The sequence below is a fragment of the Rissa tridactyla genome, chromosome 10 (genome assembly GCF_028500815.1).
Source record: "Rissa tridactyla isolate bRisTri1 chromosome 10, bRisTri1.patW.cur.20221130, whole genome shotgun sequence".
NCBI lineage: Eukaryota > Metazoa > Chordata > Aves > Charadriiformes > Laridae > Rissa > Rissa tridactyla.
Genome location: NC_071475.1, coordinates 18594989 through 18607673, shown reverse-complemented (window position 1 = coordinate 18607673; position 12685 = coordinate 18594989). Strand labels below are relative to the sequence as shown.

General features: G+C 65.4%; 2 protein-coding genes across 2 annotated transcripts; both read left to right on the top strand.

Moving 5' to 3' along the window:
• Positions 1 to 459: 459 nt before the first annotated feature.
• Positions 460 to 6578, top strand: RASSF1 (Ras association domain family member 1; the record flags this gene model as incomplete). The annotated part of the gene is given in 7 exon segments (XM_054216454.1): positions 460 to 722; positions 724 to 1028; positions 1910 to 2031; positions 4791 to 4895; positions 4975 to 5269; positions 6152 to 6267; positions 6375 to 6578. Coding segments are annotated over 7 exon segments (1353 nt in total), but the record flags the coding sequence as incomplete, so codon positions are not given.
• Positions 6579 to 7153: 575 nt separating this feature from the next.
• Positions 7154 to 12158, top strand: TUSC2 (tumor suppressor 2, mitochondrial calcium regulator). Its single transcript, XM_054216458.1, has 3 exons — positions 7154 to 7329; positions 7615 to 7735; positions 9320 to 12158. Exons 1-3 carry the CDS (start codon positions 7178 to 7180, stop codon positions 9383 to 9385), a joined length of 339 nt encoding a protein of 112 aa, XP_054072433.1. The 5' UTR covers positions 7154 to 7177; the 3' UTR covers positions 9386 to 12158.
• The last annotated feature ends 527 nt before the right edge of the window (positions 12159 to 12685 follow it).

The window sequence follows — 12685 nt, the reverse complement described above, 5'->3', positions numbered from 1 at the left end:
TTCTCGGCTGTTTGTCATCTGCCACCTCGCAGGGACAATTCACACATACCCCCCCCACCAGTTGATGTGACATTAGCACCCAGGGCTTGTCCCCCTGCCCACCAGCAAGGTTTACTGGGGGCCTGCTCTGCCTCGGGGCGCATCCACATCTCTCCCTGGCCAGCAGCTGCTGCCAAAGGGCTGGAGCTTTGGCGTGAGCACGGCTGGGAAGGGGTGATAGTGCATCTCCTGATGGGGAGCCTGAGACACCCTACGCACATCCCAAAACAGGCTTTGCACCAGCAAAGCTGCTGCAGGAGCCACGACAGCGGGCAGGAAACCATCTTGGTCTGGCCGCAGCCCCGGACGAGGAGCCAGGGCTCAGAGCGATGAGTTTACTCCTGGCTCCTCGTCCGGGGCTGTGGCCAGACCGAGCATGGAGGCTCTTCAGGGGACATTTCGCTGCTTCTCGCCTGCTGAAAGGCTCCCCCAGCCCCCTTCCTCGCTGGGAAACTGAGGCACGGAGCGAGGCTCGCCCCGATCCTGGGAGAGGTGGCGGGGAGAGCGGGGCCCCTCTTCCCTGGCAGCAGCTCTGAGAGCTTCATCCCCGCCTCCATCACGCCCCGCCGGGCTTGCCGGGACCGGGGGCGGCGATCGGGACCCCGGCTCCTGCCTCAGTTTCCCCAGCCGTGCCCGGACGGGGCGGCCCCTCCCGGTCCCCGCCCCGGTCCCATCCCCGGTGCCGGCCCCCGCCCCGCCGCCGCGCAGCGCCCGCGGCCGCCGGGCCATGGAGCTCATCGAGCTGCGGGAGCTGCAACCGGAGCCGCGGCCGGGCCGGGGCCGCCTGGAACGGACCAACGCCTTGCGCATCAGCCCGGCCCGCCGGTCCGGGACCGGAACCGGCCCCGGAGCGCACCCCGATCCGCGGCTGACGGCGGTACCGGGCGCCGGGCACCGCTTCGAGCCGCGGCGCCGCGGGCTCCACACCTGGTGCGACCTCTGCGGGGAATTCGTCTGGGGCGGCGGCAGGAAGAGCCTCCAGTGCCGCCGTGAGTACCGCGCCGCGCCCCCGGGACTCCCCCCACCGGGCATCCCGCCAGCGGGCACCCCACCGGGCACTCCGGTACCGGGCATCCCGCCACCAGGCACCGGGCGTCCCGGCACCGGCCACCCCCACCGGGCACGGGCATCCCGTCACCGGGCACCCCCACCAGACATCCCACCACCAGGCACAAGGTGGCCCGGGACCAGCCACCCCCACCGGGCACTGGCATGCCATTACCAGGCACCTCTAAAAAGCACCGAGCATCCCAGTAGCGGGCACCCCCACCGCGCACCATGTGTCCTGGCACTAGGCACCCCCACGGAGCAGCGGGTGTCCCAGTACTGGGCACCCACACTGGGCACTGAGCGTGCCGGTACTGGGCATCTGCACCAGGCACAGGCATCTTGGTACCAATTACCCCCACCAGGCATCCCATTACCGGGCACCCCCACCGGGCACTGGGCATCCCCATACCAGGCACCCCCACCAGCCATCCCCACTGCCCAGGCAGGGAGCACGGGTACCACGCACGGTACCGGTCAGCAGCATGGCACGGCACTAGGTCCCATGTGCATGCTGTCCCCTGTGCACCGGTACAGTGTGGGCACAACGTGCCACCAGGCACAGTGGCATCCCAGGCACTAGGTACCAGCACCGGTAGTGGCGCAGACAGGGGTACTGGGCACCAGTACCAGCACCACGCACCAGCCCTTGCCCCACTGGGCACCGGTACCCCCCCTGGCACAGCCACCAAGGCCAGGACCTGGTGGTGATACCAGCCTTGATGAGGACCCAACACGAAGCACCCTGATATGCCACCAGCTCGATTCAGGACACCAGGGGATGGGTGGCCCTACTGACCCCCCTTCTTGTCCCCATCCCCAGACTGCAGTTTCACCTGCCACTACCGGTGCCGGGCCCTGGTGCGGCTGGACTGCAGCGGCCCCCCGGGCGCTGGCGACGAGGATGATGGCACCGAGCAGGCGCTGGAGAAGGACACCAATGTGGTAGGGCCTGGTCTGTGTTTGCGAGGGAGGGCATGGGTGGGGGGTGGCCAGCCTGGAGTCTGCCTGGACTGGGGATGGCTGTGCTGGGCTGTGCCCTTTGAGGCCATGTCATGTCATGCCAAGCTGTGCTGTGCCACATGGCACCAGGACATGCTTTTTGTCAAGAAAGGTTGGATTTTGCCAAGCAGGTTTGGACCAGATGATCCTTGAGGTCCCTTCCAACCTGGTATTCTGTGATTCCATGCTGTGCCAGGCTAAACCATGCTGAGCTGTGCTGAGCCATGCTGGGCTGTGCTGTGCCATGCCAGGCTGGCCTGAGCTGTGCTGTGCCGTGCCAGGATGTGCCAAGCCACAAGGGGCTGTGCCATGCCGTGCCATGCCAAGCCACACGTTGCTGTGCTGTGCCACACCAGGCTGTGCCATGCCGGGATGTGCCAAGCCATACTGTGCCAAGCCATAATGGGCTGTGCCATGCTGGGTTGGCCTGGGCTATGCTGTGCCATGCTGGCCTGTGCCATGCCATCCCAAGCCATGCTGTGCTGTGCAGTGCCATGCCAGGCTGTGCCATGCCAGGCTGTGCGGTGCCGTGCTGGGCTGTGACATGCTGGGCTCGCCTGGGCTGTGCCGTGCCATGCCAAGATGTGCCAAGCCATTCTGGGCTGCGCCATGCCATGCCATGCCAAGCCATGCTGGGCTGTGCTGGGCTGGGCTATGCCAAGCCATTCTGGGCTGCGCCATGCCAGCTTGGCCCGGGCTGGGATGTGCCATGCTGTGCTGTGCCATGATATGCCGTGCCATGCCAAGCCATGCTGTGCTGTGCCATGCCAGGCTGTGACATACTGGGCTGGCGGGGCCGTGCTGTGCCACGCCGGGCTGTGCCAAGCCATACTGAGCCGTGCCATGCCGGGCTGTGCCGGACCATGCTGGGCTGTCCCATGTCGGACCATACCGTGCCGCGCCGGGGCACAGGCGGGTCCGGGCGGGTGAAATCACCGCCGGAAGCGGGGCCGCGCCGCGCCGCCCCCGGCCCGCGTCAGCCCCACGGCCGGGGCGGGGCCGCGGCGGGAGCGGGGACGGGGACGGCGCTGAGCCGGGACGGGACGGCACCGCCACAGGCACCGGGCTGAGCCGGCACCGGACTGAGCCGAGCCGGGAACGGCACCGCGATAGGGAGCGTGCGGAGCGGAGCCGGGAGAAGGAGCGGAGCTGTGCCGAGCCCAGCCGGGATAGCGACCGCGGGCGGGCTGAGCCGAGCCGGGAGCGGGCTGAGCCGGGCCCCAGCCCGGGGTCCGGCCGGGCTGGCGCGGGGCCGGCCGTGCCCGTGTGCCCGCGGGGCGGCGGGGCGGGCGGGGCGGGCCGTGTCCGCCGCCGCCGTGTCCGTGCCCGCGGCCGGGGCGGGGGGCGGCGGCGGGGCCGGGGGCTGCGGGGCGGCGGCGGCGCTGGCGCTGCGGCGGGGCGGCGCGGGGGGGCACGGGGGGCAGCACGGCCAGCAGCGGCTACTGCAGCCAGGAGGACTCCGACTCCGAGCCCGAGCTCTTCTACACCGCCCGTACCTCCCTCGGCCGCCGCCCGCGACGCCGACAGGTCGGTTCCCGGGACCGCCGGCCGTGACGTCATGGGGGGAACCGGGTGACGTCAGCCGGGGGGGAGCGAACCCGGGGGGCTGGGTGATGGGGAGCGGGCGAGGGTGGTCCTGGTGCGGGGGCAGGTGTTGCCCCGCCGTGGGGAAAGCATGGGGTGAGCGCGGTCCTGGCGTGGGGCGAGCGTGGTCTTGCTGTGGGGGCAAGAGCGGGACTGAGCGTGGCTCTGCTGTGGGGGCGAGCATATGGGGGCGGTCATGACCTTGCCACTGGGGCAAGCGTGGCCGGGCTGTGGGGCAGCGTGACCGTGTCCGGTTGGATGTGGCACTGTGGGGCGAGCGAGGTGCAGGGGGGCGAGTGGGGCTTTACTGCCTGGCATGGCTGCCCCATGGCCCCCCGGGGCCGCAGCCGCTCCTGGAGAGGGCGAAGGACAGTGCTTGGGGGGTGTCAGGGTGAGCCCCCCCGGGGCGGCCTCACAGCTGTCCCCATCCTGTGGGGACCCCAGCAGGGCCCGGCAGCGCCAGTGTGCCATGGGGTGGCCGTCAGGGCTGGGAGCCCCAGGTGCTTCCCAGCCCCGCGGTGCCGTGGGGACACGTGCAGCTCTGCGTGGTGGCTCCGCAGCCACACGTAAATAGTCATTAGCGGGCGGTGGGGACGCTGAGCCAGGACGCCTGGGTCCACCCTGTGTGGGGCCAGCACTTTGAAGCGGGGTGCCGGCGGCACGGGCGGGCTGCACCCCTCAGCCCAGCCCTCCTGCCCCGAATTCCGGGGCATCCCCACAGGCACCCAGCCCGCCCCGGTGCCGGGCTGGCGGCTGCCAGCACTCTGCCTCGGGGACACCTCTCTGATCTGGGGTGCTGGGAGGGGATGTCCGGCCCTGGGGTGTGCTCACGGCGGGTTCACCCCTCCCTGCAGCCCCGGGGAGGAGGGCTGGTGGGGGGGTGGCCGGTGCCGGTGTCCCCGTAGCAGGGCCGGGGCAGCGGTGAGCTCAGCCGAGCTTCCCCGGCAGGGCCCAGCTCAGCGCCAGCTGGGCTGATGCAACCCCACGCAACCGCCCGCCCGTCACTGTGTGTCAGCCAGTGTTTCAGGGCGGGCTGGGGGGCGGCGGGACGCCGGGGTGGGCAGAGGTGTGCCCCCCCCCCAGCCACGGTGCCGCTCAGCCCAGCCACTGTCACACAGGATGAGCCCAGTGAGTGGGAGAAGGCAGAGCTGGACCAGGCGCAGGTGGAGCAGCGGATCAAGGAGTACAACAGCCAGATCAACAGCAACCTCTTCATGAGCCTGGTATGGGGATGGCACAGGGCCGGGGGGGGTCACGGCGCCCTGCCCTGGCCCCGCTCACCCCCCCACCGGTGTCTCCCAGAACAAGGACGGCTCCTACACCGGCTTCATCAAGGTGCAGCTGAAGCTGGTGCGCCCCGTCTCGGTGCCGGCCACCAAGCGGGTCCCCTCCCTGCAAGCGGGGCGGCCGGGGCCCCGCGCCCAGGGGGTGAAGCGTCGCACGTCCTTCTACCTGCCCAAGGGGACCGTCAAGCACCTGCACATCCTCTCGCACACCCGCGCCAGCGAGGTCATCGACGCCCTCCTGCGCAAGTTCACCGTTGTCGACAACCCCCGCAAGTTCGCCCTCTTCGAGAGGTCCGAGAAGGATGAGCAAGGTAGTGCTCTGGGGTGGCCCTGTCCCCATAGCAGTGGTGGTGTCACCGTGGTGGCAGCTTCCCCTGGGTGGAGGGCAACCCCATGGTGGCAGTGTCCCTGGGGGGGTGGTGACCCTATGGTGGCAGCACCCCCATGGCAGTGATGTCCCCTGTGGTGGCAGCATCCCTCTGGCGGTGGTGTCCCCTGGAGTGTCAGCGTTCCCCATAGTGGCAGCGGTGTCTCTGTAGTGGCAGCTTTCCCTGGGTGGGGGTGGCCCCATGGTGGCAATGTCCCTGGGGTGGGGGTGTCCCCGTTGGTGGCAGTGTCCCCAGTGGCTGGCGGGGTGTCCCCCATGGCAGTGATGTCCCCACAGTGGTAGCATCTCCATGACAGCAGCATCCCCATGGTGTCAGTATCCCTGTAGCAGCAGTGTCCCCTGTGGCAGGGGTGTCCCCCCAGTGGCAGCATCTCTGTAGCAGTGCTATCCTCCTTTGGTGGCAGTGTCCCCTTTCCCCCATGGCAGCGGTGTCCCCCATGGCAGTGATGTCCCCACAGTGGTAGCATCCCCATGACAGCAGCATCCCCATGGTGTCAGTATCCCTGTAGCAGCAGTGTCCCCTGTGGTAGGCGTGTCTCCATAGTGGCAGCATCTCTGTAGCATTGGTGGCAGTGTCCTCTGTCACTGTGGCCATGTCCCCCGGTGGCAGCAGTGGTCCCCATGGCAATGGTGTCCCCATAGTGGCAGCATCCCCATGGTGCCAGCATCCCTGTAGCAGTGGTGTCCCCCTTGGTGGCAGTGTCCTGTGTCCCCTGTGGCGGCGGTGTCCCCATAGTGGCAGTGTCCCCATGGCGGTGATGTCCCCATGCTGGTGTCCCCCTGTGACACATGGCCACTGTTGCAGTGTACCTGCGGAAGCTGGCCGACGAGGAGCAGCCCCTGCGGCTGCGGCTGCTGGCCGGCCCCAGCGAGAAGGTGCTCAGCTTTGTCCTGAAGGAGAATGAGACCGGGGAGGTGAACGTAAGTGCGGGGATGGGAAGGGGACTGGCACCTGCACCCCCTGGGGGACGTGGCGGGGGGACGTTGCCGCCACGTCCCCGTTGCGATGGCAGCCTGTCTGCCCGCAGTGGGACGCCTTCACGCTGCCAGAGCTGCACAACTTCCTGCGCATCCTGCAGCGGGAGGAGGAGGAGCACGTGCGCCGGCTGCGGCACCGCTACGCCCGCTGCCGCCAGAAGATGCAGGAAGCGCTGGCCACGCGCACCCCGGGGTGACCGTGCCGCCTGTGCCCGTGGCCAGCCAGTGCGCCGGGACCCTTGCCCGCCGGCGGGTGGGGGGCACCGGGGAGGGGGGGAGGTGGAACGGGGCATGCCAGGACCCACCGGGCCGTTGCAGCCGCCATGGGGCTGGCCCAGGGAGTGAGGGTCCCCGAAGTAGCAGGTGTCCCAGGGGAGAGGGTGTCCCCAGGGGGGTGGGTGTCCCTGGGGAAGTGGGGGACAGCGAGCATCCCTGGGGGGAAGCAGGGTGTCGAGCACCAATAAAGGCATCTTGGTGACGAGGCCTGGCCTGCGCTGTGTCCTTGTCGGGGAGGATGGGGCGGGAAGGGACACGAAGACCCCCCCGGTGTTACCGGTGGCCGCACGTGGTGAGCGGCCGCGGCGGGATTCGAACCTGCGGTCCCGAGGTTCCCGCCGGCGCCAGGCGGGAAGGGGGAGGGCACGCCCGGCGCCGCTCTCACGTGACGCGGGCACCTCCTCCCTCCCGAGTCACGTGCGGGGGCATCGCGGGCGCCGGAAGTGTCGCAGCGCGGCGGTGGCGCACGCAGGGAGGCGGTCGGTCGGTGTCGCTGGGCGCCTCCCGGCCGCTCCCGCCCCCCCCCCCCCCCCCCCCCCCCGGCCGCCGCCCCGCTCCCGCCGCCCCCGCCGCCGCCATGGGCACCAGCGGCTCCAAGTCGCGGGGGCTGTGGCCCTTCGCCTCCCCGGCGGCGGGCGGCGGCGGCGCCGAGGGCCCCGGCGGGCAGCAGGCCTTGGCCCGGGCGCGGGGCGCGCGCGCCGCCACCCCCTTCGTCTTCACACGCCGCGGGTGAGAGGCCGAGAAGGGAGAAGGAGATGGGGGGGGCTGTTGCCATGGCAACCGGGGAGGGGGGCGTCGGTCCAGGCCCGCCCGAGCAGCGGCACCGGCATGGCGGGGGGGACGGGCCCTGGCCTGCGGGGGGCGGAGGGGGCAGCCCCGGCAGCGGGTGGTCGCCGCAGCCCGCAGAGGGCGGGTAGTGCCGGCCTGCCCCGGCTCCCTCCCCGGCTCGGGGCATGGGAAGACAGCAGATGTCGTCAGGCCCTTGCCCACCCGCCACCCCTCTCCTCTCGGCAGCTCCATGTATTACGATGAGGACGGGGATCTCGCCCACGAGTTCTACGAGGAGACAATCGTTACCAAGAATGGGAGGAAGCGCGCCAAGCTGAAGAGGATCCATAAGAACCTGATACCTCAGGTAGCGTGTGGAGAAGGGTGGTGGAAAGTGAATGACAAAGCGCCACGGTGACAGCTGATGTCCTGGCTTTACCTTCTCCCCCGGGGCATCTTCTTGCTGGGAAGGCAAAGGCTTTCCACTCACCCCCTCAGCTCCTGCCTCAGAGCTGTGTCTCCTGTGTGTCCTGTCTCACACCCATGTCACCTAATGAGGCTGTGGCAGGCTGGTGACACCCTCTAGCCCCGCTTTCCAGAGAGAAGCAGTGCCCTCCAGCCCTTTAGAGCTGCCAGGCTGGGGAAGATAGCTCAGGTGGCTGTGTGTTGTGGGGCACAGAGTGCCAGGCAGCCATGCACGGCCATGGCGTCCCATCATTGACCACCTTCCACAAGGTGAGAGGTGTTGCGCTTACTCAGCCAGTGTCATGTCGCTGCGGACGGCCAGGCCCTGGCTTCGGGAAGCAGCAGCCAGAGCCCATCACTCACTGACACGAGTGCGCACGTTCCCTCCAGCTGCTCAGTAGTGACAGTGTTGTTGACAGCTATGCATTTTGCATCTCAGCACAAAAGTCTCTTCTTAAAATAAGCAACTGGGATGAAGCCAGGCAGGGGCTTGGACTCCAGTGGAGGGTCTCGGTGCAGGAGAAGGTCAGCCTGCATGTAGGGAAGTTTCTAGGGGCCTAAACAGAGAAAAGGGAGGATCAAACCAGGGCTGGAGAGAGACCCTGCAGGAGTCTTTCCTAAGTAACAGAAAGGCATGGCTCTAGTGAGCACCTGGTGTGCTCCAAGGGGGGAGCAACCCTCTGGTGGAATGGGACTCCTCTGGGTGCTGTGCAGACAGTGATGGGGGAGAAGAATTTGCCACTGCTCCCCAGGCTGTTACTGCAGAGGCAGGCTTGAGCTGTGGGACTATCTCCTAACCCTCCTTGATGTGGGCTGAAACCCACCCAGTTGGAAAGCTTGGCTGAGCTATAGAGAGCAAACACCGGCCCTAAATTGCGCTTTGCTAGCCCAGGCTTTTCTCTGGCTCTGTGAGTGCAGGCCCAGCCCTGAACCCCCCCCTCCATTCCCAGCCCCCCACCTGCCAGCGGGTCCTCCTGGTGCTGTAACAGGAGAAGGCTTGGACAGAGCATGGGAAAGGCGCCTGAGCTGGCGTGGAGGGAGTGTGCATTCAGCAGCCTCCCCTCTGGATAGAAAGCTGCTTTTCTTGTGCGCCAGCTGCCCAGGCTGCTTTCTCTCAGAGAGCTCTTTTCATTCTTTTTAAATCCCGTGAATGAAAGGTGCCGGATGAAAAGCCCAGACGGCCAATATCTGCCAGTCACGCACCAGCTGCTGCACGGGCAGTGCCTGGCAGAGCAGCTCCCTCCTTTCTCGCTCTGCTGAGCTCTGGACCCACCATGTGTGGCCACCAGCCGCGCTGCTGTCAGCTCTCCAGGGACAAGTTCGAAGGGCAAAGTGCTTTCACTTTGCCTGCTGCTGTTCAGGCATACCTGGTGTCACAGCGGCTTTGTGAACTCCTTGAGGGCACGGAATCCTCTGTTGTACGGGGTGACTCTCGGGGCTGTTGTTCGGTGGTCTCCTCTGCTCACCACTCTGACTCTTCTTTCAGGGCATAGTGAAACTAGAGCACCCTCGCATTCACGTGGATTTCCCGGTGATCATCTGCGAGGTGTGAGTCGCCAGACGTTGCTGCCCGCAGGCGGGAGGCCCTGCCCCACCGCCCCCAGCCTCACCAGGCGAGGCTGCGTCGTGTTCCCACCCAAGGAGGACTCTGGGTGCGTGGCGGGGACGGCGGCTCTCCCCTTGCCCGGAGGTGAGGCGGGACGGAGCAGGCCGGGCTGGGCTTGGCTAGCGCTCCTCGCAGGCGATGGGTGACCTTGTGCAACGACTGCTTACAAACATCCTCGCTTGAGTCAGAAGACTGAAATACCTTTTGTAGCCTCTAGCCGATGTTTGATGGGTAACTGGAACTGCAAACTGCTGTGTTTGAGCTGTTAAAGGGAGAGCGAGCCTGCACTTCTCACCAGACAAAATCCCCTGCTTCTCAGGTATGCGGCCCAGAGAGAGCCAGGGCAAGGTAACGCGCTGTCCGGGCCCTGAGATCCCTTGGGCCTGGGGTTTAGATGGCCAGTGTTGCAGCGTGTCACTTGACACGGGTGTTGTGTGATGCTCCCCTGCATGGGTCCGTTGATGGAGGATAAACAGGGCAGGCTGAGGGGGGGCCGGTCTCAAAGCACATTCGGCTGGCTGCTGCGTTCCTCTTGGGAAGGGGATGGAGATCAGATGCCGCTATCTTGGACCTCGGTCTCTTCCCCCTGTGCGTTTCTGCGCTTATGCCGGCTCTGGGGCGGTTGGCTTTGCTGCTGCTTGCAGTTCCTGTGCCCGCAGCAGATCTCTGTGGTCTGTGGCTGCTGCTGGTGGCAGCAAGGTCCCCAGCTCTGCAGTGGACTTGCCTCCCCCGTTAGCAAGCTGGGTCCTGCCAGGTGCTGTCCCTTGCCTGCTGTGGGGCCAGGCTGCTGGGCAAGGTGTCTCCTTGTAACGTCCTGGCCCCCTGCTCCTGTCTTGAACGTACCTCCCAGTGGAGTGGGCCTCGACAGGGCCAAGCAGGAAGAAATCATCTCTTCCTTCCTGGCTCCCCGAAAACAATCAATCTGTGTGCCTGCCCTGGCTTGGAAATCTCCCTGGCGATGTGAACTATGGTTCCTCCCGTGTCCCAGCTGGCGGCAGGAGGAGAAATGCGATGCACTTTAAAGGGAGGCTTTCTGCTCTGTCCCGGAAGGTCCTGCTCTTTTCTCCTCTTTCCTCCCGCTTGAGAAGGTTGGGGTCACTTTGGCAGCACCAGAAAAACCTCTCACCCCTGTGTGCAGGCCCCAGGGCACCGAGCCAGCCGCTGCAGGGCTGGGAAGAGGCCTGACCAGTGCTGTCCCTCGCCCACTGCCTTCCTGCTCAGCCACCCCCGGACCGGGCAGGCAGAGGAGGACCGGCCATGAGGCAGCGGGCACAGCTTTAAACCGGGTCAGAGCCTGCTCCCTGCAGCAGCCGCTCGGCTTTCCTCCTCTTTCGTTCCAGAACTTATTTACTTTCTAAGCACTTCAGACGTTCGCTACCTCGATTTTTAATTTAAGCCGCTGGCACTTGGCCGCCAGCCCTGTCGGCGTCTACATTGGATGTATCCATCCCCGCGCCCGCCGAGAGCCGCCTGGGCGCGGGGCCACATTCCCGGCTTCAGGGAGATAACAGCGGCGTGGCTGTTGCCGTCTTCCTGTCACCACCCACCCCCCCACCCGCTGTTCCCATCGACAGGAGCGAGCACGGAGGGTGCAGTGGATGTGCTGGCTGCCGCTGGGCAGGGAAGCAGGCAGGGCTGGGCAGGGCTCCGGCAGGGAGCTCGTCTACACTGTGATGCTGGGCGCTTCTTTCAACATCTTTTGTTCTCCTGCTTGCTTTAAAGAGTCTTGTCTTAAAACAATCCCCCACTGAAGTGTTTCTTATTCGCACCACCTGCTCTTGAGTTTCTCCCGGGCCGGATCTCTCTGGGAAGGACGTCCCTTGGGCTCTGGAGGAGAGCAGGAGCTGCTGTCCCCAGGAAGAGGAGAGAAAGCCGTGGGCTGCCGGTGCTGCCTTGCCCCGCTGCTGTCTGAGGGAGCGGGAAGCAGCACCGAACCCACTTTGGGTACAGGGGGAAGGTGGAGGAGGAGCGCAGGGAAGGGGCTGGTGCCATTTGTCTGCCCGGCCTGGGAGCCCCTTGCCTGGCTGCTGGCCAAAAATCTGCTGACAAGGCAGGGCCCGAACCCCGTGGGAGGGCAGGGACCCAGACCAGCTTAGCGAGGGTGCTTTTGTCCTCCCTGACAGGCTGCCCACCCTTTCCCCAGGGCATCAAACATGCTTCCCCCCAAAAAACACACGTTCTCCCACGTTCTCCCACCCTGCCCTGTCACCTGAGCAGCAGTGAACCTCCACAGGCTGCCAACAAGCTGCCTCCTGCCCTGCTTCTTCCCAGGCTGGTTCCCCCTTCCCCAAGCAGCCAGCCCCCCGGGACCCCTTCCCCTCCGCCGCCTCCAGCCCTCCTGCGGCAGCAGGGCCTCGGGAGCACCCAGAGGGAATCTTAAAAATGTGAAGGTCGCTGTAAATAGTATCTGTGTCCACTGTGGTGTTGGAGCAAGCAAAAAAAAAAAAAAAAAGGAAAGTTTTCCTTTTGATTCCTTTTTTTTTTTGGGGTTTTTTTTGGGGGCTTTTTTTTGTTTTTTTTTGTTTTTATGATTTCTGTGCGATGTCGTGCTTTCCCATGTGGATGTGTAGCCGAACTGTACTCACCAACACTAGGCTCCTTGCTCCTCTAGCGTGCGCGTAGGACCCCGTGGGTTTGGGAAAAGTACACTATTTATGGTCCTTCCTCCTGGTGCATCTGTCCACTTTTGTTAAATTTCAATAAAATTATTTGTAGAGCCCGCAAGTCCCGAGAGCTGTCTTACTGGGGAGGGCGAGTGGCCGTGCCCGTGGGTGGAAGGAGATGTTGGAGAGCCGAGGGGAGGGGGGCTTTGCTGTGCCGCTCTGTTTGCAGCCGGCGCCCTGAGCCCCCTGTTTTTTCAGGGTGGGGGTGTTTGTGCACGCGTGGCTGAACTGGTGGTGAAGGAGTTGTGAGTTATGACCATTTCCAGGTGCTCCAGTTCCGTGTGCTGCGCTACTGGCAGTTAGTGGCTTTGTTGGACTGAGACTCTGCTCGTAGCTGCCGTGACACCCTTTAAATATAAAACTGAAATGTGTTTATATAAATATATGTAATTTTTTTGTTCAGCGCAGTAGGGCTGGAGCTCAGGTCCCTTTTCCTCTGCCCTTTGTAACAGGCACAAACTTGAGCATAGGAAGTTCCACCTAAACTTGAGGAGGAAGTTCTTTCCTTTGAGGGTGGCAGAGCCCTGGCACAGGCTGCCCAGAGAGGTGGTGGAGTCTCCGTCTCTGGAGACATTCAAAACCC

Excerpts from the sequence above, each read along its gene's own strand:
- TUSC2 (XM_054216458.1), top strand. The coding sequence starts at position 7,178 with ATGGGCACCAGCGGCTCCAAGTCGCGGGGGCTGTGGCCCTTCGCCTCC. Across the intron at positions 7,330-7,614 it reads TTCGTCTTCACACGCCGCGG|CTCCATGTATTACGATGAGG; the intron begins GTGAGAGGCCGA and ends TCCTCTCGGCAG. Across the intron at positions 7,736-9,319 it reads ATAAGAACCTGATACCTCAG|GGCATAGTGAAACTAGAGCA; the intron begins GTAGCGTGTGGA and ends CTCTTCTTTCAG.